This window comes from Phalacrocorax carbo, chromosome 6 (assembly GCF_963921805.1).
Source record: "Phalacrocorax carbo chromosome 6, bPhaCar2.1, whole genome shotgun sequence".
In the NCBI taxonomy this organism is placed as follows: Eukaryota; Metazoa; Chordata; class Aves; order Suliformes; family Phalacrocoracidae; genus Phalacrocorax; species Phalacrocorax carbo.
Window position 1 is genome coordinate 589,618 of NC_087518.1, and position 26,938 is coordinate 616,555.

General features: G+C 41.7%; 1 protein-coding gene across 12 annotated transcripts in view; it reads left to right on the forward strand.

Moving 5' to 3' along the window:
* Positions 1–26,938, forward strand: part of TMCC1 (transmembrane and coiled-coil domain family 1) — a 200,199-nt gene that overhangs the window by 101,392 nt on the left and 71,869 nt on the right. For 6 of the 12 annotated variants that reach the window (XM_064453367.1, XM_064453368.1, XM_064453369.1 and 3 more), the window contains one exon: positions 1,636–2,347. The exons of 3 other annotated variants lie outside the window; for them this stretch is intronic. In XM_064453367.1, coding sequence (XP_064309437.1) covers positions 1,802–2,347 — 546 coding nt within the window. In that variant the 5' untranslated portion in view covers positions 1,636–1,801. The remainder of the gene's footprint in view (positions 1–1,635; positions 2,348–26,938) is intronic. 3 more of the 12 variants (XM_064453373.1, XM_064453371.1, XM_064453374.1) reach the window with 1 other exon arrangement.

The following is a 26,938-nucleotide window of genomic DNA, read 5'->3' on the forward strand; positions in this document are numbered from 1 at the left end:
GTTACATGAGAAAAAAGAAATATTAAGAAAGAGCGAGCTCAAAAGTCAAAGCATAATACTAGTCACATAAAGGCATTTGAAGTCATTTAAGAAAGCATTAAGTATGTAAAACTACAAGGTGGGTTGCACATTTTTTTGATTCTGCCACACAATTTCTGCATGCATATGGGTAAATACATTTTTCTGGGATGTAATTTATTACTTTGCATTTAATGTGTTACTGGTTAAACTGGCCAATATATTTAGACTCGATGCTTATAACATGTTTAAAGTACTGAGGTGAAATCCTGTATGATTCCAGTGTTTTGCTTTCTGTAAGTACTGAACTTCATCTTGCCTCCAGCTGATAGCAACGACATTTGGAAAAAAGAGTGTGAGGCAGCTCTTCTGATATTTTTGGATGCCAATTTGGAAAGCATTTTTGAATATCTGTTTAACCCATTGTGTCAGGTTTCAGATGCACAAAATTGAGAGCGCTTTAATTGTAACCTCAATGCATTATGTTTCTGCAGCTGTTTTAAGATAAAAATTAATGCTCTCAAATCCCAAACATATGGTGCATTTCAAATAAAATGTTTTTGTTTTGTTTTTCTAAAGCACGGGCTGCTTTCTGCCAAGATTGAGGTAGACCTCTGATCTGGTTTCTGTATTTATAGAAGCCTAATCAAAGCTTTCTCCTGCAAGAAAACAATGGTCAGCTTCCGAGCATGTGATCTCATGGTGCTGATATGAAACTCTTTCAGATACTGTGTCCTTTCTTCCTTCCTCATTCCTTTGCTGTGCTTCTCCAATAGTGTGTTACTATATAAGTGCTCAGCTGCAATGTCATATAACCAACTCCTGCCTGAGCCCAGCTGATAGGTAAGGTTGAGATCTCTTGGAGAAAAGCTGCATGTTTCCTCTCTGTGAGAGACTGAGCTACACATAAGTGGTGCTGCTCACTTTCAGATTGGTTGCTTAATCTACCTTTAAAAGGCATTTTTGTTTTCTCTGAGAGCTATGGACAAGACTTTGCCAATTGAAACCGTTTCACTTGCCTGTTCTTGCTTGAAGACAGATTTTCACATCTAGTTTCCAGTGCCATCAGCGGATGTTGGCAGTAATAAGCCATTTCTTACTATTTGGAAATGCATAACTGATTTGGAAGTGTTCTGTTTTCTTTCACAGTATTTAATATATGCACTTAGGCATTCTATGGGAAAATCAGATGGACAGAGCAGACATTACATTTCAAGCACAAAATATCAGATCTTTGTCAAGGAACAAATTAATTCTGCCAAAGAGACTAACATGCTCTTCAGAAGTTTAACCTCATGTTCTGTTCGATATTACTATGGGCTTAGCCTTAATAAAAACTGGTTTCTCCCTGCCTCTCCCCCCCCTTTTGAACAGCTTTTTTACCTTTCTTGCTTTCCTATACCCTTTGTGCTGGGCTTTTCCCCCTAGGCAATGAATGACTTGTCTCATATAAGCTTTGGCTTCTGCGTACAGCCTAGATGCATCTAATACCACATGGAGGGATGCTTGGAAAACTGATAGATTTTGTTTTGTTAATGGCATGTTTTGCACATTGGATTTTTTAACCCGCTACTTTCTGCATGGATGTATAATAATGACTCTTTTGTTTAACATTAGATAAGCATGAGATCACCGTGGCACAGCTGCATGTGTAGTCACTCTTGAAGCAACTGCACACCTAATTGGCTGACAATCTTGGCATTTTTAAAACAAACACAAGCCTTTTAAAGACAGGGGACATATTTATGTATGAGTAGTCCAGTAAACCTCTTGGGTGTCATCAATGGAGCCCTCTGGCACTGAACAGTTGTGTGATGACCCTGATCCTGGAGGCAAACCCCAAGATCAAGAGACCAAAAAACAGCATGAATCAGAGCAAAAATTATCCAAAATAACCCATAATGCTTTGGAGAACATTAATGTGATTGGTCAAGGCTTGAAGCACCTATTCCAGCATCAGCGCAGGAGGTCATCAGTTTCTCCACATGATGTTCAGCAAGCTCAGGCTGATCTGGAGCCTGAAATGGATCTGGAAAGCCAAAGCGTCTGTGCTGAAATTGATGGTGTCTCCACCCACCCCACAGCTCTGAACCGGGTGCTTCAGCAGATCAGAGTGCCACCTAAAATGAAGAGAGGGACGAGCCTGCACAGCAGGCGGGGCAAGGCAGAAGCCCCGAAAGGAAGCCCGCAGATCAACAGGAGGTCTGCCCAAGATACTCAGTCAGGTCGGCCTAGATCGTCATCTACTACAGATGCTCCCACAAACTTGTCCGTGATGGAGATTGCTTCTTCTGTCTGTGTAGGTGGAGAGGAGGCCACAGCAGCAGCAGTAAGTTACTCAGATTTACCTTTGGTCTTCCTTATATGTTTTCTTAAGCCTTTTGAATCTTGTTGTTAAAAGCAGATTTCTTTCAGCAAACACCAATGCTACTGTTTGAAAAGCTGCTTCAGTGGTGAAGTAAAAAGCTTGAAAGATTCAAGCATTAGTCATTTTCTCACATGGCAGGTGGCTTATTTTATATGTATTTGATCAGTGAAATGAAAGCTACTTTTGAAACATGGTTGGTTGGACAGCACACCACAGTCAAACACGGAGTGATGGGAAGAGGAGCAACCAGAGTAGTCTTCCTTAGCAGCTGTTATTTAGCTCCTGCAACAAAACCTTGCATTTATGTAGATGGCTTTTTCCCCTCTTGTTTTATCATGTATTTTATAAACGCAAGGAATTCCAGTTTGAGTGAATGGCTCTGTCAATCTTGTAGGCTGTTGGGAGGCTCTGGGAACACTGGCTGCAGCCTGTGATTGAACTGCGATTCCACATTGACTGAATCTGATTTAGATGAGCCTGACTACTGTGCTGATACCGGATCGCTGCTGCCTCTTCTAGTTTGTCTAGCCTGTGTGGGGAAGAAGCGTTCACCAAAGTGGCAGTCTCTGTTCTGTGACCTGTTCTTGCAAAGCTATGCTTATTGGCTTATCGATGATATCAAGTAGTAGTGTTTGCCTTACCATGACTCTTCTTTCCCGGACCAATTTAGTCAAAGTACTCATTTTTTTGAAAAGCTAGGTTTCTCATTTAACTTGAACTATGACCTTTGTTTTCCTAAAGTTCTTTGCAGGCTTGTTTGTTGGAGGACAAATCCTTCGATAAAGATAGGATGCACTGTGAAACTGATCTCTGGTTGGTATGCTCTTAATTAAAGAGGGACTGACCATGACTCTTGGACCAAAACCACTCAGCTAGTGTTTGATGCTGTTGAGATAGCATCAACAGCAGATAGAAGGTTGTGTAGATTTTTCATTATGAAAATTTGTTCTTTATAGTACAATTTCTTTGATGTTGGCTAGATGATGATGGATTGGGGCCAAATAAGATCTTAGTCATCCAGAGGTTGCCTCATCTTGCCTCTGCAGCAAGATTGTTCCCTTGTTGTACATTGTTTGCTTCCCCTTGAAGCCTACTTTGAAGTACTCCAAGTGAAAACCTTATTGGAATATTCGGCAGTATAATATGCTTTCAGTGTATTTCCCTGATAGTCATCCAGAAATTAGCATATCTTGCATTTATAGATGGTAATTACAAAGTAGTAGCATAAATTACAATATCATTCTAAGACAGTGAGTAAAATTTCCTTTTGGGAGAGACATTGAAGGAGTCTGCGTGGAGCTGTATCTGAGGTTTTTGTTTCTTGCCAACAGTTAAAACATTAGAAATAGTAATAATGTAGTTAGGAAAAGCGTACGCTCTCCTAGGGTGGGTTAACTTTGCAATTGAGCCATGCCAGCTGAGCCATTAAGAGCCCCAAGAAGAGGCCTCTTAATAGCTTCAGGTTTATTTGCTCACTGGCTCTTTTCATTGTGAGTGAACTCATGATCTTTGCAGTTTTGGAGACAGTTGATAGTTTTCCTAGTTTGTGCCCAAATTAGCAACTTAAGTTTGTGAAGCAAGCTCTGATTTGTTGGTTTAAAACTGTAGTTCCTTTACTTCATGTATGAGCAGGGAGATTGAACAGGCCTGAGCGTATTTGGTAAGTAATATGGGAAAGGACCTGGAGTGTGAGGGGTCCTTTCCCCCAGCTATGTCAGCTGGTCCAATGAAAGGTTACCACCTTTGCCAGATCAGTGGTCTCCAAAGCGGGGTGTGTGCAAGACAATCCATTGGAGCGTGGGATGAAAATATATTTTTATACCATTAATAAGTAGAAGAATTTTTTGAAATGTTTGTCATATCTTTTCCTTTTTAAATTTCTTTTTTTGTATATGTATAATAAAGAACTTAATGTATTAGTAGTGTGTACATGTATATAGTTTATAAACATGTATTGTCAGTCCATGCTCAAATTTTTCACGTGTGGGGTGCTCAAGCAAAGTTTGAAAATCACTGCTCTGGAGGGATTGGATCACTTGGCTGGAGTGACTGAAAGAATGAGTGTTATTAATCTCATAGTAACTGCATTCTGCTACAACATCTGCTATGTGTGAGAACAAACTTAGGAGCCAGTTTTTGGTAGATACGGCCTTTGATTACTGGGAAGTGCCAACTGTAGCTGTTCTTCCTATTGAGAAGCATTTTCTATGAATGGTGCGCCTCTTCTGCTTCTTCACCAAGTAGTTGTCTGAGAGGTGGATGTGAGAGCGGGTCTGTTGCCGTTTGTCGTGCCTTCAGCTGGTATGCACTGTGACTTGAAGAAAAGGGGCTGTTCAGGCTTTCTCCCCTCCGTATTTAAGAGAGAAGGGAGGGGACTGGAGTCAGAAAGAGGAAAATGAAATGCATGTGAGGAAAGGCCTTCTTTGGGGGCTAAACCCTCCAGAGACCTCTCTGACCGGTTGTCCCTCTGTAGAGTTTAGTGAATTTCCAGCTGCTTTTTAATATTTGCTTATTGCACCATTTTCCTGGCAGAGGATAAGATATGCATACTGTTATATAACAGTTTATATATATATTCTATAGATAGATAAATGCTGCCTTGCTTTTTCATTACACTTTGGGGAAATATACCTCTGCCTGATGTCTAATTTGGGCATTTTGGTCTGGCGGAGCAGCTTTGTACAGCATTTATAGCGTGCCTGAGCTGACATCAAATTTACGTTTTGCGCAAGAGGATCGTACTTTGTGGTAACAAAACGATGGGGTGTAGCAGCGAGAAAAAGGGGCCCAGTGAGGCTCTTGACCAGCAATCTCTGGACTGCGTCTGGAGCATAGCCCTCTGGACTGTCACTATAAGGTAGGCTTTCAGAAGAGTAAGGGCAGCTAAAGTTCCTGATGTACCTGGACAGAAATTTTTAAAAATTCTTTGTAACATGAGAATGGAAAATGTGATATGCTTGGTGTTTTTGAACGTAGCTTGCTTGCTTACAAACTACGATTGCAAGAAAGTGGCAGCAGTAATCTCCCTGATGCGTATGAGCAAGAGGGAGGCAATCAGCTGTTCTAGCAATGCTCACGTTTTCCTTTGTAGTGGTACTTGTATCTCTGTGGCGTGTGGATGCAGGGTGGGAGCCCTTTGTCACGGGCCTGAGGGAAGCTGTGGAAATGAAGTTCATGCACTTCAGCATAGCTCCCCTCCCTCGCATGATCCAGAGCGTGCGTGCTGCTTTGGGGTGCGATACCTCACCTCCTTAACCTGAGCCCTCCGGTTCCTCCGTTCTAATTTGGCATTGCTTCCTGATGCGTGTTCTGAAAAATGCAGGTGTGCTTGTAGATAGAATCCAAATAAACACTTTGGGAATGCTGCAACATTGACACAGCTCTGAGATTTGTTGCATTTACTTTCCATTCTTGTTTTGTGTATTTCCTGAAATCTTATTTAATTCTCTTTTAGATCACTTTAAAAAACCAAACAAAACCCCTAAAAACCTGATGATAAATAGCCACACAGAAATAAAATATCATCTTCTCTATAAAGTAGAATAAACAACATCTTGCTAACTGGTCGCTTCATTCTGTAAAGGTACTTCACTCCAATAATGTGAAGCTGGAAGGCTTGTACTGAGTTCACTTGGGGTCCTGGCTTTGCCTCAGTTATCGCGTGTGCTTTCTTTACTCATAAGCCTGTTCCCGTTTCTGGCATAGATGGTACTTAAACAAGCTTCTTAGCTAACAAGACCCTGCTTGGGCAGAGGGAAAGAGCTGTTCAGGAGCATGCAGCAACTGATTGAGACACAAAATAACTAATGCATTTCTTTCATGAGAACAACAGTGTTGGTGAAAGATTTAAAACTTGGTATCTATTCAAGTAAAGAGTGGTACTGCTTTTTAGCAACCTGTGCAATCATTTCCAGAAATATAGCTCTGACCTGGGGTAGCATTTGTGAAGGCCTTTTGAGTTGCAAAAACAGAGTCAGCAGGATTTCAAATTGCTCAGAAGAAGGAATTTTTTAGTACAGGTATTTTGATTTAAAATAGTTCATGTTGATGAAGAAGCCAGAGGACCATATAACAAAACAAATTCAGGTATCAGTTAACTAAAAAAAATTTTTAATCTCTAATGCCAATCTTATTGCAAAGAACATTTTTATTTTCTTAAAGTAGTATTTTGTAGCTATGTGTAAAGTTTACCCATTCTTTTGACTGCCATTAGTTTCAGTTTTACTTCTGCATGGGTTTTTTGGTGAACAAAGACTTAGAATGAGATTACAGAATTTTTCTTTTTTTTAACAGAACCATGTAATAAACATAGCTAAAGCAGCTCTCAAGTTTGTTCTTAGTTTAGTCGAGTTTTCTAAAGGAAACTGTGTTCCTGCTGTTCCTCTAGAATTACTGTAACTTCAGCGTTTTGAGTGTTTATGCTGCATTATTTGCTTTTTTTAAATACAACATTCTGCCCACAGGTATGACAAAACAGGAACTTCCTTGATTGTGTATGGCCTTAAGTGGGCTCAGAAACCTTGATTGTCCTCAGACTCGTCAGCCTTTTCTAAGTAAGCTAAAGGCAAAAAAACCTTCAGTTGTATAAGCTACAGTTTACTTCAGAGATTTGACACACTGAGAGTGCACTCAGGCTGAGGCAGTGCTGATTCTGGCTGTGCACTTATTTACACTTGTGAAATTACAAGGCAAATACAGCCTGTTGTTTAACAGCATTAAACTCAGGGTGCAATTAGGTGACCCATTGCTTGCCTTATTCAGCATTCTGCCGTTGTACTTTCATGGGATGTCATTTTTTCTTTTATGAAAAAGACACTGGGATTAAGTAATCTCAGATACAGTCCTTCCCCACCTTAGCCCTGCTTGAAACTTTCTCATATCTTCACGGAAGATGGGTGCATGTATAAATCGTAAATGTATCTCTAACCAGTTTCAGCTATGATCAAAGTCAATTAGTTGTCTGAAGAAACATTTGGTTCCTGCCGAAGGATGGTGTTATAAACAGATGCTCTAAATAACCAAGAGAGTAAGGGAAAACAAAAAGTGCTGTGGATTCCAAACAGTGACTTTCTCTGATGTGTGAAGTCTCAAAATAAGCAAACAAGGGAGAAAATTGGTTCATAATTTAACTGGCTTATAATGATGTAATCAAGGAACTTGGAAAAACCATGGTGGCAGCATGGAGCTGTCTGTTGTTCCTGTCCCAGGCAGTGAGACTGTGTAGTCAAGCACAATATCTCTAATTTCTGTGCTTTGAAAAGTGCTGAAGTAAAAGCTGCGATGATGAGAATCTAGTGGCAATGCGGGGCTTTGCTGTTGCTCAGTGTTGTTTCCCATGGGTGTCCATTTCCAGTGTCTCTGCACACTACATATCTTTGAGCTGAAGTAATTAACTGCTATGAAATGTTTCTCCCTCCTTTGCCTCCACGTTTCCTAAGTCATAGTTCTTTGTGCTGGTTTCTCTGATAAGAAAATGGAAGCACTTACATAATTCATCCAAAGTCTGCAGAAAGCAGCAAGCCTTCTGGCTGAAAAGACTTTGAGCAAAACTGACATAGTCAACAAGGTATTCAACATGTTATCTCTAACTAGTGAAAGAGAGATCATCTGCTGAGTACTAATTAGTACAATGTCTTGGCTAATTAGTATCAGGTGACTAGCCATGAAAGCCTGGAAGACGTTTGAAAGAATTGGAATCCAGTTTGCTATAGAGAATTATTAGCAGCATCTGTGGGTTAGCCATTAAACAAAAAACCCAAATATTCTTCCATTATGTTACAAACTTCATTGGCACATGGTTTTATTGGGTTTTGGTGCAAGGCTAAGAAGAACTAGAAAAAAGCAGAAATAAATACCTTAATTTGAATGGATCTCTGATAGACAAAATGTCTAGTGACTTGATCACTGCTAAAATGACTATCCTAGACAGATTGGTCGCACTGAGGAATACGTGTGCATATGTCAGGGCCCTGAGGGCACTCGCCAGCTCCTAGAAGTGTTTAGCTGTCTGTGTCAGGGTCAGCTGGCTGGTAAGTGCTGTTACGAAAAAAGGTGCAGCCGCAGCAAGGCCCTGCAAATGCTCCTTTGGGAGCTGCTTTTAAGCTGAGACTCCTGCTCTCTCAGTTGATCTGGACCCAGACCTATGGACTGATTTCCCAGATTGAGCTTGGACCTGCTTCATCGCTATGGACCTCTCTGGTGATCCAGGCGCTTGGCTGAACCCAGTTGCCCACCTTGGACCTGGTGTGCTCACCTTGCCCAGGTAGCAAGGGACTCCACTCGCTCGCTTAGTGAAGTTCTTCATCCGCTGCTGTGCGAAGGCAGCCAAGCGAGCATTAACTGCTGCTGAAGGTCCCTTGAAGTACCTTGGCTTGCTTTTCACTGATTTGGATAAGGAAGGGAAAAAAGCTGCCAGTTCAGCTGTTGGGACTATGATGTCCTGAACTCCCAGAGATGTTTTGGCAGAGGCATGCTTCCAGAGGGGGACACTAATTTTTGGATAACAGTAAATCCTTTATTTCCCAAGAAGTCAAAAAAACTTTTCAAGAAAGTGTTTGGTTCACAAGTGACCATGAAGTTGCTTGTGCCTTGGAAATTACTTATCAAGAGGGCACCACCCACAGCTTGCCCGGATCTCAACTGCTATGGAGAAGGAGACTTAAAATTAGGTGGGGAAGCTAGTCTCACTGGCAAAGAAATTATGTTGCACCCACCTGTTATCTCTTACTGCCTTTTGTCTTTTAGCAGGTGGTCTGTAGGAGGGAGAAGAGTTTGGTAGGAGAGTTGGATTCTTTCTTTTCCTACGAAGTTTTGCCAAGCCCAGGTGATGTACCCCATTTTCTCTCCCAAGAGCTGGTAACAGCACTGTCTCATCGTGTGGCACAAGAATTGGAAGAGTTATTCAGGAGCTCCATGCAACCCTATACTTCAAAAAGTGTGGATTTCTATTCTCCCAAAAAAGAGCTAGAAAGACTAAGACATCTGCAGTATTGCTATGAAGTCTACATAATTTTGGGAGCTGTAATAGTCATGCGAGCTATTCTTGACCTGACTTGCATAGGAAACACGCAGTAGAAATTGCAAAATACAAATGCTGGGGTTTTTCTGTAAAGAAGGACAGAATGTTGTCTGTTCGATATTCTATGAAAAGCACCATGTGTGTTGTAATATTAACATAATATCTTGTAGTTATTCCAATCTGAGACATGTTATCTTAGCTATGGCATGTGCCTGTAGCTGTTAGGTTTAAAGTGCCTTGATTCTGCTCGAAGATACAAATTAATGGTAGACAATTCGCAGTTTAAGTGCAGATGATTTTACAGCTTTAAATAACATACGACAGGTTTTACTGACTTTACAGTATAAAGATGTAATGCATTTAAAAATCAGCTACATGTAAATTTTAAATCACTGATATGATTACTAGCAGAGCTTCTTGGTTTATGATTCAGTGAAATCAGGAAAACATGATGCAGCCATTTGTTAAATCAACCTTATAAAAGACACCAGTGTGTTTGGCATTTGAGAAGCCAGCTTAGTAATCAGTCTGCCACACTGTTATAATTTTTTACTAAATTAATGAATTGCTAAATTGCTAAAACTATAACTCTTTGTTCAACAATTTGTATTGTAGAATTAGTTACAACACAATTCAAATGGAGTCCGTAAAGAGCCAGGTAAAATCTGAAATAACTAGAGCAAACTTAAATGTAACAGAGATTAAGTGTGAACTCAAACATTAAACACTCTTTAAGTTAGAAAGTTAGGAGATATCTGAAGTTGTTTCACACAGTGTTACTTTAACCCTAAATTTTCCTAATTTATTTCATCTCACTGACAATTATTTAATGATGCTTAAGAAATAGAAACAATTTAGTTAAAGTATCTGGCAGATAAAATTCAGTGATCAGGGTTGAGAGTCCTCTGGACCCCTGGGTTCTACTCAAATCTGTCTGGATTGTGTATGCAGCAAAGTTTCACTTGAATTTTTTTTTTGTTTGTTTCATATTAACTTTCCCAAGACTCTGCCTGTTTGTCTCCTTCAGCTCTTTGTGATCTACCTTTTAAATAAGTTTGTTTGCTTTTTAAATAAAATATTACCAATTTCACTTCCTTAATTTTGGTGTTTGCTGATGACAGTGGAGAAATGCTGGCTCACCTTGCCTCAGCAGGGACTATTTCCTTTAAAATTCTTTAAGAATTTCATAAATCTAATTATAATTAGGAAAACATCACTGAGCTAGAGCGTGGACCCATCTGTTGTGAACATACGGGCTATACAAGCTACAAGGACAAAGAAATAACATATAAAATGGAAAAGTTGTGCTTTAATAATGACAAAACCAGCATAACATAGGAATTGTAGTCAAGCAATATAGTTCTTATTTTTCTGATTCATGTCTTCTGCCATCATTTGATGTGCTGGCACCTACTGCTGTCATGATGTAGCCTATTTTTGTCTGCAGTAGATGTCTGCTGTCTATTACGGAGCTCGTCTGCCCCCATCAGATATTCGGTGGCAAACTGTGCAAGGGTGCTTCTGTGCCTCCCTCCTCCCCCGTTGCCCAGGCTTCATCTCTACTGCTGTGGTTGGTACAGCTCTTGTAGCAGAAACTCCTGCTCTGCTTTCCTTTCTTTCTTTTCCTCCCAGTGTTCAGATTTGTCATTTAGAAAAAATAATGGACATTTTGTTCTCTTCTAATGATTTTGTTGTTGCACTATGGTACACTGAAATCAGTGGCAATGCATTGTTAGTAAGGCAGCGTCCTGTAGCTACTGCATAATGCTGCACAGCGTCTGTGATTATTAAGTCTATAATTTGCCTGCGACTGCGGAAGATTTTGCTACATGTAGATGTAGGAAGACAGCAGACTTGGATTGCTCCGAAATTAGCATTCAGTTGTATTGTATCTGAGGCTTGTAAAAAGCCTTTGCAGGCAGCTATGCAATTGTCAGTGCTCCTTACTGGAACGGCAGGAACTTTACCTGTTGCATATGTATTTGTGAAGCACAGATGAGCAGGAACCCTCGTGCTTCTGTGTAGAGTTTACTGCTGAAGCTTAAGGCCTGTTAAACACATCCAGACTATTTCCATATATTCCACTTTTTTGCACAGTCAAGCTCTGAGCATCATCCTTCTGTGTGTGAGGCTGCACAGTGAATTAAGTTTATGCTCGACTCTACCTATGTAAATGCTGAGTTTAATTAATGTTTGTGATTGATTTGCTCGCTCAGCTGGTTGTGCTGGGAACTGTTACACTTTCTTTTTAATGCTAGGTGCTATAGTTTGGAGAAAGGAAACAAACCCCATATCTTTATCAGCATAGCCATGTAGATGAGGTAAGTGGCAAAGGTGAAAAAGAAATGTGTAATTAAATTTCCCGGTATACTTAGACAGTCAGGCCACACCAGCACGGGGCAGCTGTGAAAGGCCAGGACTCCTCAGAGCAGGGAAGACCTGAAGCAGCTCTTGGAACCTGCATTCTCCAACCTGCTCTTCAGAGTCCCCTTGTGGGGAAGAAGCTTCTCACACCTGCCTGATGGGCATGAGTGCTGTGTGCAAGCTCTGACCAGGAAAAGAGGCTAAGCAGTTATGGTACTGGTATTTTCTGGTCTCATCTCCATTCTATCCCTGACTGTTTAAATTTCTGAAAGCCCTTATCTACTACTGTGCTCCTATCTTACCACCTTCCCCTGCCCCCAGTGTCTTTGTTCTAACTATGAGCCAGACTGAAATCTTCATTCTTCACGTGCTGGGCACAACTTTATCATTTATATTGCATTTTTAAAAATACCTACAGTCAATGTCTGTCTTTCATTCCTAATCCAGAGTTTTTGGCATGCCACAGATTTCTCATTAGGCTTCATTCTTCCTTTTCCAGGAGCTGCGTCTTTTTCCAGCCTGCTTATTTCATGTGACAGGGTCGGTTTTCAGCTGTCTCCTGATTAGATACACCTACACCTTCCTCTTCACGCTTATAACCCTGTTACATTCCCCACACTAAACACACTGCCAGGAAGCTTTGGAGGTTAATATCCTCAAAATATTGTATCACTAACCTAGGAGGGTTTTTTGTTTGCTTGGTTTGGATTTTTCCTCCCCCCCCATGTTTTATATGTGGATGCTGCAAAATTTTGGAATCAAGACTCTTTATTTGTTGTGTGTCATGCAAAGCCCCTTGAACAAGGCCGGGGCTCAGTAAGGTAGCGAGTTCCCTGGGTAATTGGGTCAGACTGAAGTGTTCAGTGCGTTGTCACTGCTGCTGACAAAGGCAATAGAGCTACCTGCTTAGTGTGTTGATATAATTTAGAAGAGGTTCTCTTACCAAATAAACAAAAGCATAATAAAATCTCTCCTGGATCTTTACAGTACTAGTTTATGTGAAGAACAGGGTTAAGCCTGGAGCAGCTGTCAGTTTATCAAGGGGTGGGATAGTCCCTTTCAGGTAAAAATGTCCAGAACTGTGGTACTGTTTTAACTTTGCTTGTAAATAGGTTGATGTAAGCATTAACTCATGTTTATATGGTTCTCCAAAATAATGAGTACTGGATGAGCCTGATTCTGTGTGGTGCTGAGATCCCCTGCTCCCAGTGAGAATTAAGGACACTGAGTACTTCGTGGCATAAGGGAGAGTAAATGTTTGATAATCCTCTGCACACAAAATACTGCACACAGTATTGTTCTGTGCTCTGTTCTCTCAACTTGTTGAAATAGAAGGGCAAAATGTTATCCCCAAATCACAGATCTGATTTGTTCTAATGCTCCATTTACATACATTTGCGTGCGTATAATCTTGCTGCATGTTGTCAGGCTTTGCATAGAAACTGAGAAATGAAATTGTCATAGCATGGAAAATAATGTAATAATTAAAGTCTCACTGAGATGCTTGGTCTTGTATTTCAAGCAGTCTAAATTTAAATATTTTTGCATAAATCTTTCTTGTAGAGGCAGCCCACTGAGCTGAGAAATCAGGATTGTGGTGGTTTGAAAAAGATTGAGCCTTCATCGGTCTCATTTTGGTTTACTGTACTTGCAGAACTTTCTGGGAGATAATGCATTTCACATGAAGACATGGACAAACAGAACAATATTCATGTTCCAGAGATAGAAAAGTAGAATTTCTCTTTGGTGAGAAATTGCGTCCGCGTGAACTTTTATCAGTGCGATGAAGGTAATGGCAGTGCCCAACCACTGCATGGCAACTGCAATTACAGAGTGCCTCTACAGTTAGTTCTGGTGGTGGTTACCTGAAGGCTGATGTTTGCTTTCATAGAGAGACGGAGATTTCTGAATGATGTCCTGCTCCTATCCCTTCTGGCAGGAAAATGTGTGGGAATGAACAAACGACAATAAAGGCAAATGTTACCTGAGATCTTACCATAATTTTAGTAGAGATAAAAATGCTTCAGGCACTTTTAGGCAATAACTATGCCTGCAGTTCTGAGTGGCCACCGTGCTGATGGTGCAGCGTGGTGGCCTTAGTAGGTCTTTCACTTGGGATAGGGGAGGAGTGCTTGATGCATCCATTCCATCTGCCGCCCCCCACCCCGGCCAGTTGTTATAGCCTCCTGTTTGACATTTGAAACAGTATTAGCACACTATATCTGGGTAATAAATATACTTTAACCAGTCATTTCCATTAGGTTAGGTGAGCAATGTGCGGAGCAGAAGCATGGCAAACAGCCAGTAGGTGATCAAAAAGGTAACAATGGGATATGGGGGAATAAAGTCAGGATTACCTCAAAGAAACAAAACTTTTAAGAGTGTTAAAATAACAGAATGGAAAAATGGAGGAAATCACACCCTCTTTAATTGAAAGAAGAGTAAAAGACCTATCCACTTCCACTAGAAGGACTGGCATTTGTATAGACTTGTGTGCTGGAATAGTGTGGCCTTTTGACATTGCTAGGGTTTTATGGAAAAAATACAAACTCAATCTGATTGAAATAGAAATTGTTACAAAGACGAACACCTTTTTTTTTTTTAAACCACTGAGATCCTTATGGTTTGCTGTCATCTGGATTTACACAGCAAGCACTAGCATTGGAGCAAGGTGGTAGTGAGGGGTTTTTGTACAGTGAATTATTTTGGAGTATTCGGTGGAAGCCCTTGGCTGACACCTTCTGGTATCAGTAAGAAGGCAGACCAACCTGAATTAATCTAGTATCAAATTTAGCGTATTTGCAGCTTTTTGCCTCCATAGGCCCAAATGTTTCCAGGTTGCCATTTGCTTGCCTCAGGTTTACAGGAATGAAAGGAAAAGAGAGTTGCTGTTCTGCAGCGAGATCCCCTTAGGACAGCTTTCCAAGGCACCACTTACTTCACTGCTGCTGCGTCCTGATGGGATTTCTTGTGTCCTCATCCTCTTCCCAGTTTTGATGATCAGTTTTCATAAATATTTCAAGTATCTTTGGATTATGCTTCTGGAATAACAGTTTTCAGTCTTTAGTTTGCAGGCTCCTCGGTATTCTCCAGTGATGATGTTGACCCATGAGTATCAAAAACCTATCAACCTTAAGTTTGCTGGTCTTAGTTACTTATAATGACTCTTCTCAAGTTGTCACACTGGTCTACAAACTACATATTAACATAAATAAGGTAGCATGTTCAACTGTGCCACCTTCTCAGTATATGTCACAGAGTTGTGGAAGAATGAACAGTTTCCCTCCAACTGTAAATAGTCTTTTAAAGCAGTAATTTACTTGCCAGAAACATTTTTTCACAAATTTTGTCCTAAACACCATGCAGTGCACCTGGGACAGCCACCTGTGAAAAGACAAAAGATGGAGTGGTTTTATAACATTAAAACTGCTGAAAGTCTATTGTGGCTACAAACAATGTATCTTGGATCCATGAAAGATCACTTAGGCTTTAACACATTTCCCATAAGAACAAGCGGTCTTCTTAACATCACACTGTAGTGTTTGCTCTCCCAGTCAGCTTAGGTAGCTGGTAAACATATTTGAATTTTTTTCATAACTGATCCTGAGTAAAACATTTTGTAGCTTTGGCTGTAAAGGACCGGTTTATATTGAAAATAATATTTGTTATATTAATATATCAGGTTAGTCACAAGCCCTTCTGGAAATAATATATGATTTTACTTCCAGTACCTGCAGCTGTGAATCATGTTAGAACAGCACTAATTTTGAAGTTACTGTAAAGAGAAAGCTTTTACTCACTTGGGAGGGTAAAGCAGGAGTTACCTGTATTCTTGACAGCAAGACATACAAGAACCTGGGTGGACTGATATACGAGGAACATTTCAGGACAGCAGTAACTTTTTCTTAAAACTGATGTTGCAAACGCCTGGAGCTACATATCTGGGCTTCCTGGGAATCTGAACGGACAGCTGTGTGCGGCGTGTAAGTGTGACTAATGCAGCTCCTGTGACAGCGAATGCTGTTCTCCTCCTCCTCCCCCAGCGGAAAAGTGCAAGCTGATGCCGATGCTTTGTACGGGGGTAGGGTTGTGTTGTTTGTATCTCACAACAAGATAAGATACTGGCAGGTCACTGGCTTAACTGCAGATAGAGATAGGTCAGGAGTAGGCTGAGGATTGTTTCACAAGCTCAGAAATTAATCTTCAATTGCTTAATTGCTCTGAAACACCATGCTGTACCAGGCACTGCTTTTCCCTGACTGGTAACAGTAACCTTTGTGAAGCACAAGAGTGGGGTTGGGCTCAAAGTCTTGTTTATGGACAAAGAGGGTGCACATTATAAAGAGCCATGAATTTACTGTTAGAATGACTGAAATCTTAAGAGTTTACTCATTATTGGTCTAATTGTTACAGAAAAATAATAATTTAAAAAATGCTGTTAAAATTGTTATACGCATGCTTCTTAGTTTATAACTCCTTTGTTCGGGTTGTGCTTACCCTTTCACTGCTCCTCTGTGTCCTACAGTTGGTGATTTCATTCTGGTCAGGTGGAGGTGTGTGTGTGCTACAGCAGGTTGTCACACCTGGAGTCCTTCACTGGTAGGAATTCAGTGTTCAGGTTGATGGTTTCTTCCTCCTCACACTAGGATTTACTTGGGGTATGTTTTTTATGTGTTTGCAAACACATGTTTAGACTCTTCTTTCATTATTGGTCTGCAGCTCCGTGTGCATCCAAATTTACTCTGTATGGTGCCTTTTCTGTATATCACTTAGTTTCTTTCTTTCCCCGCCCCACCAACAGCTTTCTGTAGCTCCACACCTATGTTTAACTGACCATTGGTGAGTTGTTTAAGCTGTGAGGTTTCCAGTGCCAAGTCTGCGCCATCTCTTACCAGCCCGTGCCTGCGTGCCTTCTTGTCGCAAACCCTCATCTCCGCTTGTTGCAGCCTCTCCTGTTGTGGTACAGGCGTGTATTTCATTACGCTGCATCAGTACTATGGAGCTAAAGTATCTCATTCCATGTAGAAAAACCACTTGCTACTGCTGTCTGTATAGACTTATGGTTGTACCTCACGATGATAAACACAAGCAGAGCAGATTATCCATAGACCCCATGTCAGCTGGGGAAATCGGTGTCACAACTGAACTGAATGAAACAAAGCTGCAAGTGGGTCAAGAAAAGTTCTGACAGAGCAATCCTCCGTCCTGAGGCATTGCAAACTGAGCACGAAGCCTATGGCATGTTACTACCGATGGCAATACTGTGTTACAGGGCTACACAGTGGCTGTGGGAGCTCTGAAACTTTTTTTGTTCAACTGTTAATTATCTGAATATTGCTTATATTAAGAAAGAAAATAAAGGTTAGTAAGACTTTATATAATATTTACTATTGCTGCAATGCATAACTTAATCCAGTCCCAGACAATGTATTATTCCTTGGGTTATAATTTAAACTTCATCTCAGAGGAACCAACTATTCTAGAAATCTGTCAATACGTTTATCCATCTACAAGCGTACGAGTGTTATCTATAACTGTTATCTTTAATTTTGGGAAATGGCAGCTATTTCTAGTTTTCTGGAAAGCCAGACGCAGCCAGACCTGTTAGAGAGGTGCCTTCGGCTTCTGTGCAGAGCGTTTCAAGGCGGCAACACTTCAGTCAAAAGAGGGAGCTGTGACTTTGCTGGAAACGGGCACAGGAGCAGTTTGCTTGATCTGCCCTGAAAATGGAGTGGCTGGAGCCACTAAATTGGCCTTTGGAGATACCACTTATTTCCGTGCAGCAGCTGAGAGGGAGAATTATCTTAATGCAACAATGAAATCAAAGCTTTTCTGGAAAATAAAACTGATTATGAAAGTAGCTTAATTTAAATAACCCAGAAGAAAAATACTTAAAACACTTTTCTTGAACCTAAGTTTCTAAAGCAACTTACACGCTGTTGTATGCAGAAAACTCTAGGCTGATAGTAACAAATTTAGAATGTATAGGTATCTTTTAAAATATTTTATCTTAAATATATATAAAATAAACTGAAAGGGTTGATCCTGAGAATGTGTATGCTTGAATACATAAAATTTTTATCTTCCAAACTTTCTGCAGTAGGAAAATTTTGCTACTTTTGGTTACTCCAGCAGGTCCTTCTGTAAGAGTTTATCAGTAAGACATCTACGTATTCATTTAAATTTATAAAGTATTGATTTGACTTTCGTATATGTATTTCTGCTAACCTCATATAATGCCAATAATAATATTAAAAAAAACGTGCTAAAGCCCATGAATTCAATTTATAAGTAAAAAGCTGTAGGAAATCTCAATGAGAGGGATATTAAAACAAAAAATTCAGTTCTTACTGAGCATTTTTAAAAGGAGAAGTAGTTACAAGACATTTTGTACTAGAAATAAATGAATTCTAATTGTGTTTGTGTTCTCATGGAAGGATATCAGGCAGATGAACTAGTTCATTAGGTCAATTTAATTTTAAATTTGAAAATAAAGTTTGTTAGCTTTTACTAAAACCTGAATTTTCCCCATGCTGAATGTGATAACAAAAGAAACATTTTTTCTTGTTTGAAGAACAGGCTTAGGGTTTGGGAGAGGGACTGTATAGAAGTGAGAATCGTATAAGGTAAGCTGATGCTTTCTATGAAAGCAGCAATTTCTAACACTGCTGAATAACTTTTTCCAGAGGGGACATCACTATGAAAAGGCTTAGGCATTACAAACAGGACGGTGTGGCCGCTGCCGGGGGAGCGTGCCACTGCCCCGCCACGAGCCACACGGGCCCGGAAGGCTCGGGCGTGTGTTAAAGCATCGCGGGCGCTGCAGGCCCTGTCGCTTCCGTGCGTGCGTTTAAAGGTGGGCACGTAAGTGCTGACGGGTTGTTCTGCTGAGCATCCTCCGTGGCAGGAGGAGGCGTCGCTCTCTTGAGTACGATGAAAAGGAGTGCGGAGGAAGGGCAGGCAGCTGTTTGAGTTGTGGACAGTTCTTCCCAACCGGGGAATGCGAGTGCCTTGCTTCCGTTTGGCCGTAGGTTGCAGAGGGCAGTGAATTAGCCCTGCAAAAGGCAGTGATAAACCTGTCGGTGAAAAAGGGGCTGTTCCTGGCACCGCATCATACTTGATCAAACTCTTGAGTCAGGGGAGATTGCTGCTGTCTTAAAGAAACAGTATTACGATTGATAAATGGTATGGATGCCTTAGCAGGTTTGTTTACCTGATAAAAATCGCAGCCAAGACGCGTGTGTGTGTTGTAAGAAAAAAATCTGGCAGTGCACACGAAGACGGAGGTGCCAACGTGTGCAGGAGACTGCTGGGCATTGCGTTGCCTTCGGGAAGAGCCAGCGTACGAGCACAGCCCTGGGCTGCATAAGCTGACTTCCAAAAAGCCTTGTCAGAGCCCCCTGAAAGGATCTGAGCCTGCCACCTCTATACAGAAACAGCGTTTGGTCACTTGAGTGTGTTTTCTCAATCTGACTGAAATCTTTCTGGTTTTTTTATAATTATTAAAAATCTCAAATAGCTAAATGGTTGCTGGATAAGATTGCCTTGACTGCTCCTTGTAACTGTCATGTGTTCTCTGCAAACAGCCAGAAGCGTTCGTGCTGCTGACCTGGCCATGGTCTTTTTTTACATTTCTCCTTACCTAAGTTCCACTTGCGCTGTTTGTCACAAGAGGAGGAAACTGAGTTTTTGGCCTGACTGTAGGGGTGCTGCTTGGAATAGAGCAACGGAGGCATTTCACCGTGGAGGTGGCCACACTTTACGGCGTGTGGATCGATTCACATATCAAAGCAACGTGACTGTGAGCTGTTAGCTTCGCAGTTTCTCTTGTAATGCTGTTATTCATTTGGTTACAAGGCTTGCCCGTGTGGGGACAAGTCCCCAGAACTGCAGACGTGCAGTGGGGTAATTCTCAACTAGTAGCACCGTCTAGAGCCTCTCACTAAGTTAAGGCAGTGCTGCAGTCAGGATCCCTGCCTTTGTTTCTGCTAGGGTTGATTACACAGCATATGCTGGCTTTTACGCTCCTTTTGGCTAGACTTGTTTGCAAAGCTCTTAATAAGGCCCTAAATTCTACTGCAAGCATTTTGGGCTTGTGGAAACCGGGGGAAGAGAGTACACCCTCTTGCACAAACCTTAATTCTGTTGTCTTTGTTTAACATGTAAGTGCTGCTACTAAAAATTTACTGTTTCAGCAGTAAACTAAGCAGATGATTGTAACAAACTGCCCCAATTTACTGGAGAGAAACAAACAAACAAAAAACGAGGGTCAGGGAGAAAATTATGATTTCTTCAGGAGGACAAGGCTTCTTGAAGTTTTAAACCCATAAAGACAATACCTTGGGTGGAAAAAGGTTAAAACTATGGAATTTTCATATGTGGATATTATGTTGATAAATGACACTGGAGTATTTGTAGACATAGCATAAAGTATTACCCGATTCCCCCCCACCCCCTTCCCTTTAATTAACACAACATACCGTTTGTTGTTTATAACCACTTTTTATACTGGTTTCTATATAGAAAGCTTTCTGTTAGTTCACTACTTCTGCTTTTCAATATTTGCTAAATATTCAGATGTAATTGATTGTACATTGTATACAATTAAATGCCATTGTCTCTAGGAATTCTGATGCAGTAAGCTGTTTAGAATATCTCTTCAGAAGTTTGGTATGTCCCAATCTTTCATATTAATTCTTAGTCTGTGGCTTTAGAAATACTATATATCATAAGCAGCTTTGGAAGCGTTAGCACGACAAGGGATTATTTTGAATGGTTAGTGTTTCATGTCCCTGAATAGAGAAGAATTCACCAATTAATCTATTACACAGGAATGAATTACTGTAGGAAGGTAACTCTAGGAAAGAAAGACTTACGATAGCCTGGCAAGGGGGCTAAGGAAGAAGGATGCATGTGTCTCCATGTAAGAGTAGGAGCCGCTCATTAACTATGCAGACCATAAAAATCAGTTTGGAAGTGCTGAGTGTGAGGCCTCAGCTACAGAGGCAAGGAAGAATGTTGCTATCATCAGTTTTGCTAATCTGCCCATTCCATCTCAGTCTGATGTGGATTACATTTCAGCCAGCTGGCTCCTTTCCCTTATCTCGATTTTTGTCTCGCCCAGACTCTGAGCCATGCGGCCTGATGGGGATAAGAGGTCTGGGTGTCCATGAGCGAACTGAGGCACTGTGTCCGAGGCGCTGGACAGAGCAACAGAGGCAGTAGCAGGTAGTCAGTCTGTAGGACTTGTGGCACTGAGCCCTGAGGGTGGGAGGGTGATTACCCAGAGCCATCCGTATCTACTGTCTCACAGCTGGCAACAGGAAGGCTTAGATGCAGCAGATAAAATGGCAGGACAGAGCAGCCTTGCCCTGGCTGCTCTCGTTCCAGTGTTTTGTTCTGACGTGGTTGTGGAGGGAGTTTGTCTCCCGCGCTGATTGCTGATGCTTTGACTGTACTTCCTTCCCAAGCCATCCGACTGGTCATTGGGTTCCCAAATGAAATACAGAAATCCTAGGAATATCTCTGAACACAGAAAAAAAGACCAGGAGACGATGGGGAGAGAGTTTTTTGGAGAAGCTATTTTCAGCCCCAGGAGGATGTTGTGACGGGAATGCTGACAAGCCTGGTGGTCTCGACAGTAGCGTGTGGCAGCTTTCCAGACACGGATACTGCTCAAGATGGTATAGATTTCCTGCAGTAGGGATTGAATGATGCGCACAAGGCTTCTCAATATAGTCAAAATGCAGAACAAGAAGTACTGACCCAGTTCAGAGACAAGAATGATGCAGCTGCTAGATGCAGAATCCCCTGAGCATCTGGTATGTCCTCTGCCAGCACGAGGAGGTTTTTCTAGTGTCTCAGTCCCATTGGTTTCTTCCACTGTCAGCTCTACACGGTCATTATATAAAGTTGAGGCCTGGCAACTGCGTAATGTACTATGTATTTCCAAGAAAAGTGAGCATTTAGAAAAGGAGACCAAGTTCTGGCAGGGAACACTTCTGTACATAACACATTTCTGCATTTTGAAACTTCCGAGTTAGCACTGTCAGGGCAGAATGCTACCAAATAATGCTCTCGTGTCACAGCTGGGTTTTTCGGTGCTGAAGTGTGCCTCTATAGATGTTACAGAGGCATACAGAGGATGACAGTTATAAAATAAACCCCTCTGTTTAATCTTTTTGTAACTTTCCCATCAAATTCTATTTAGAGAACTGCATTGACCCTTCTCATAAGCCTTCATGGCACAACCACAAACGTCTCCTCTATCTCTAGCCTCCGAGTCATTCGATGACTTTAAAAATAGGCTAAAAACATTTTTCCTTTACAAGACAAATACCCTGGCCTAACCTAAGTCACCTTCATTTTTCTACAAGACTAAGCAACCATGCATGGCAGTGCAGTTACTTTCCCAGTACATAACATAGAGAGTAATTTTGTACGGAGTCAGTGCACAACTGACTTCTAACAGCTGTGTGCACGCCATAGCATGCCATGGGATCCAGGTCCCTCGATCTGTTGTAGCTGGAGCAGGCCGTGGGATCCTCTTGGCCATTGTGCCAGGGCTTCCTTCACATTGAAACTCTAAGGTCTGAGGAGAGTGCTGGTGAGCAGTGGAGGGCTGGATAATCCAGCCTTGCCCTGATAGGGAGGTACAACTCATCTGGGACATGCTCTGGCCTCAAGACTTGGGAGCTGTTCCTGATTCCAGTAGTTTTGCTCACAGTCTATTATTCAGAAACTGTTTTCCTGTGTGGGTAAGTCCATGTACTGAAGGGATCAATGCTGTAGCCATTTGAATGTAATGCAAAAAGGAGCCTTCCCTTTTGGATTCGTGTTGCAATTCGGTGTCTGTGTTTGAGTTGTGTTGTAAAAATTGTACATGATGCCTAAGTTCTCAGAGTGAATGCTGAGGATGCAGACGAACATTATTCAGGTATGTGGGCCCCAGTCCTTTAACAGTGAATGGATAAATTAGCAGAAAGGAAACAAAAGCATGTAGTTTTGGAGGTGTTCAGGATCAAACCAGATATTTCCTGACCTCAGCTGTTCTGAAGCAGCTGGAACCTACTTTGCAGTATAGGGTACATCTTCAGTCTAGAGTTTGACAGTTAAGCTCAGGCCTTGCTCGTTTGCCTTTTCTGTCGGCCCAGATATCTACTGAGAGTTAAGTACGTGTTCTGCTTTCGCTCAGATGAGCAATCTCCCTGTCCAGCGAGCGTACAGGTTGAGTCACTTGTCTGGTGGTAGTCATCCAATGCCTTTCTGTAGTTTTCCACTATATGCCCAGAAATCTTCCAGTACTTTCCTGTGGAAGACTACTACAGTGGGTCTGCTCACTGCAGTGTACAACGATGAGATAGATGCTGTCAGGTCCTAGCTGTATGCAGCACATGTGATACCCCAGTCAAATGTGTGTGCATCTGCATCACAGGCACTCAGGCTCTGGTTACACAAAGTCTGTATCATTCGGACTGCGTCTGCAATAGTGGTTCAGTTGTAAATTTTTTTTCCATTTTTTTCCTTGCAATATCAAATCCATTTAAATTTCCTGCTGCTTTAAAGTTTCAGGATGTGCCCAACATGTGAAAGGAAACACAGCAAATCACTGCCTGATGCATTGATTTTATTTGCCTTTTTAAGGCTAAAAATACCCACACGTTCATTAAAGAAACTTTCATGGGGCTGAGTGTGAAAGCATATCGCTTTGCATTCGTCTGCAAAATATGGATTGTGGACGTAGTCAGGGCAGAGCAATACTGCAGTTACAGGTTAGCCCTACATTCACAGCGCGTTCAGATGCTGGTTCTGGTGGTGGTGCAGAATGTGCTTGGTAGTTTCAGTAGTAGTAGTTGTGAGTACTTCTGCTGTCCCAAGCAGACGTTTTGATCTAATTCCATGTTCTTTGAGTTGCATAATGACAGCCTATTTAAGGTTTAGGTTTTACTAGTAAATCAGGCTGTATAGTTGGCACTGAATAACTGCTGCTGTTGTAGATGATTGGAGCAAATGAGCTGAATGCTGTTTGAACAGTAAGCTTTTGCTTAACTAGACTTGGAATATGAAATCTTCCGTGGTGTGTGGTTAGCTTAATCTCTGCCATCCAACATCATCATCCATACTGGTGACGTCTTCTGTGGACGTCCTAAGTCAACATATATACGGGGAGGAGTAACTTATGTGGTTTTAAAACTGTAACACAGAAAAAAATAATGTAGAAGCAATCAAATAGAGAAGAAGTATTGATATTCATATGGACAAATTCCTGTTTTCTGTAGTGAAAAATATTATGGGCAAAGCATGCCTTTAACTTTGTCTCCAACATGAAAGGAATTTCTGACTAGCGTTTCAAATTCACTGAGGTATCATTTCTTTTTCATTTAGTTTTGAATAACTGCTTTTGAAAAGCTAGAATTGAAGTTTCTATCATGTTAAAATGTCAATCTAGTACTGAAGCAACTCCACAGTGTCTATGGCCAATATTGAGAGTACTGAGCAAAAAGTAAGGCATGATGTTTTTTGCACCCTCTACAAAAGTTTAGCCTCTGTCAGTAGTGTTTCAGTTCAGGCAGTGTATTTTTTTTTTTTTTCAGGCTTTTTGTTGTTAAGGACTGTCAAACACTACAAAACCAAAAGACTGTAAGGAAGCATGCATTGTTCCCCTCTTCTCAGTACAGAAGACAGCCCACCACATTGCAGCAGCAGGCTGGTGGTTCTGAAAATAAAGCACAAGTGCTTTGCCTTTGAACAGAGGAAGGGCTGTATCAGCTGCTGAGATGTGGTAGTGCTCAGCGTCCCTTTGTGCTAGAAGGCACCAGCAGTGTGAATGAGAAGAACTAGTTGTTAGAAAGGTGACTGTGCTACTTAGAAATGGCATTTTTTCCTACAGCGTCCAGGACTATACCTGTGTTCATCATTTAACATGTCCAGCGCAACTTTTTATGCCTCGTCTTCCATGCCAGGCAGAACTCAGCTGACAGGGTATCCACCAGACCTGAATCACCTTAGCTGTGAAACTCAAACTTGCTGTTGAACCCTGCGTGTAAAGATAAACAGGGGCTGAGAGCCGTGAAGATCATCTGCTTGCGGAACAAATAACACCTGCAAGTCAGTCACTGAATTCTATTAAAGATCTAAGACAAAAAGAAGCGCTATAGGAGTTGCGCCTAGTATTTAAGAAGCCTGTCTGCTGACTTGAGCCTTTTGCATGGCATATAATCATTTTTACAGAAGTTTTGTATCTTCTCACATGGTGACTGAAGGGAAGACTAACCTTGCTCTTGGACCTCGGTTGCATCCATTACAGCAGGATGCAACCTTTTCCACACAGGAGGCTGAAAAAATGTATTCTGGGAGACAGATTTTTACAGACGGGTACTTTGAGATAGGATCTGATGGTCTAAACACCAGACCCTTTTCTACTTTTACACAGACACCAAGTCTGGAAACTCAGTATGTCTTTGCTTAAGTCAATGCTATTAAGCTACGTAGGTATGTGTGTAACCATCTCCCATAGCCTCATTACCTCATTTCTATTGCTCTTATCTTTTCCATCACTTGCTGCATGGTTGTGTCATTTGTCATATTTAAGTGATAGTCTGTTCATGTCAGTGAATGCCTGCTTACCTGTTGGCAGTGTCTGCAATGATTGCAGTCATTCCAACAGTGAACTACGTGCCCATACCTTGTGAGACAGGTCCTTCCAGCACAGGCCATGGAGTTGGATTCAGGCCTTCCCCTGAATTTGCCCGTATTTCCGTCTGTAAAATGGGGCTAGTAGGGGCATTTGAGAATTATGGAGCTGAAAGCAATGTTTTACTGGAGCCCTCAAACAGTTGGCATTGCAGTTTCATGCTTGCTGAACTCAGGATGATGCTTGGAAACCAGCTTCCCCACTTCTTTCAAACAGAACTGTAGAAAATCTCTATCCATTTACAGGTGTCTGACTCTCTGGATTGCACCTAAATCCAGATATAATGCATGTGCAATGGCTTCTATGCCATGTTTTTTTATTTTGGTAAGAGGAGGAATGGAGAATGCAGGGTATGTCTTTAAACTTATTAAATTTATTTTTTTTATTGTATATAAAAAGTGGGAAAGTATCCCTGATGGTTTTTGTTCTACAGAATTTTTCTCTTCAACGTGTCATTATTTTTTGTTCAAATTACTTGATGTTTTCACTTTAAGTATTGCCTTACTACTTCGATGGATCGTGGTGGGAAAGCTCCTGCCATGAGTGCCTTCCAGAAGGGCTGGAGGTGAGATGAGGACTCTCTGTGAGGGGCCCATGAGAGATACTTTGATATCCAGAGCGGGAGGATGCAGTGGTTTTAAGTTGGAGGAACAGAAAGAAATGAGAGCAAAATCGCAGGTAGGAGGCAATTACAAAAGGGCTTGGAAATAAAATCTTAAGAAGTTCAGAATGAAAATGCTGAGACAGGCTACATGAAAAATGGACTTATTTTCCAGAGGTTTCGAGCTGTTCCTCCTTTTATGAACATCCTGGCAGATGCCTGAGCCAACTCATGGAGATATGGACATCTGTCCGAGTGGCACAAATTGGAAATGCATGTGTCCTTGCTGCTGGTTTCTTGAAACCCCTCAGAGTACTGCTGCAGATACTGCAGCAAACTAAGGGAGTCTCATAATCCTCTTTTGTGCATGAAGACAGTACCGTGTTCATCGCTCACAAATGCTGTAGGGGACAAAGAGTAACTTACAGATGCGAAAGTCACTCTTGTCAAGAAAGTTGAAGAAATAAAAGTGTTCCTGACTATTTCACCATAGATCTTTACTGCATATTTGGGGTGGGAAGAGAGAAGTATTTTCTTGTAGTGTTCTCTGGGGCTGGCAGCAGGGTCTTCCGTGCCGATTGCTGTGGACGCAGACCTCACCTGCCCAGGGTGCTGCGTGGGGCGGGTGGACCCCCTCGCTCTCTGGGCACGGTCTCTGCTGCCGTGGAGCTGTAGCTTGGCCCCGCCGCACCCCGCGCCACAGCCGTGGGTGGGTGGGAGCCGCGGTGTCCCACGTGCTGTACAAATGCTGGCACAGGATGAGGTTTCTGTTGAAAATCAGGCGTAGGAAACTCCTGCCGTGGGGCTGGGGAGCGGTGCCAGCCGCGGGCTGCCGGGAGGGCTCTGCCCCGCAGCCCGGGCTCGCTCCTGCCCGCA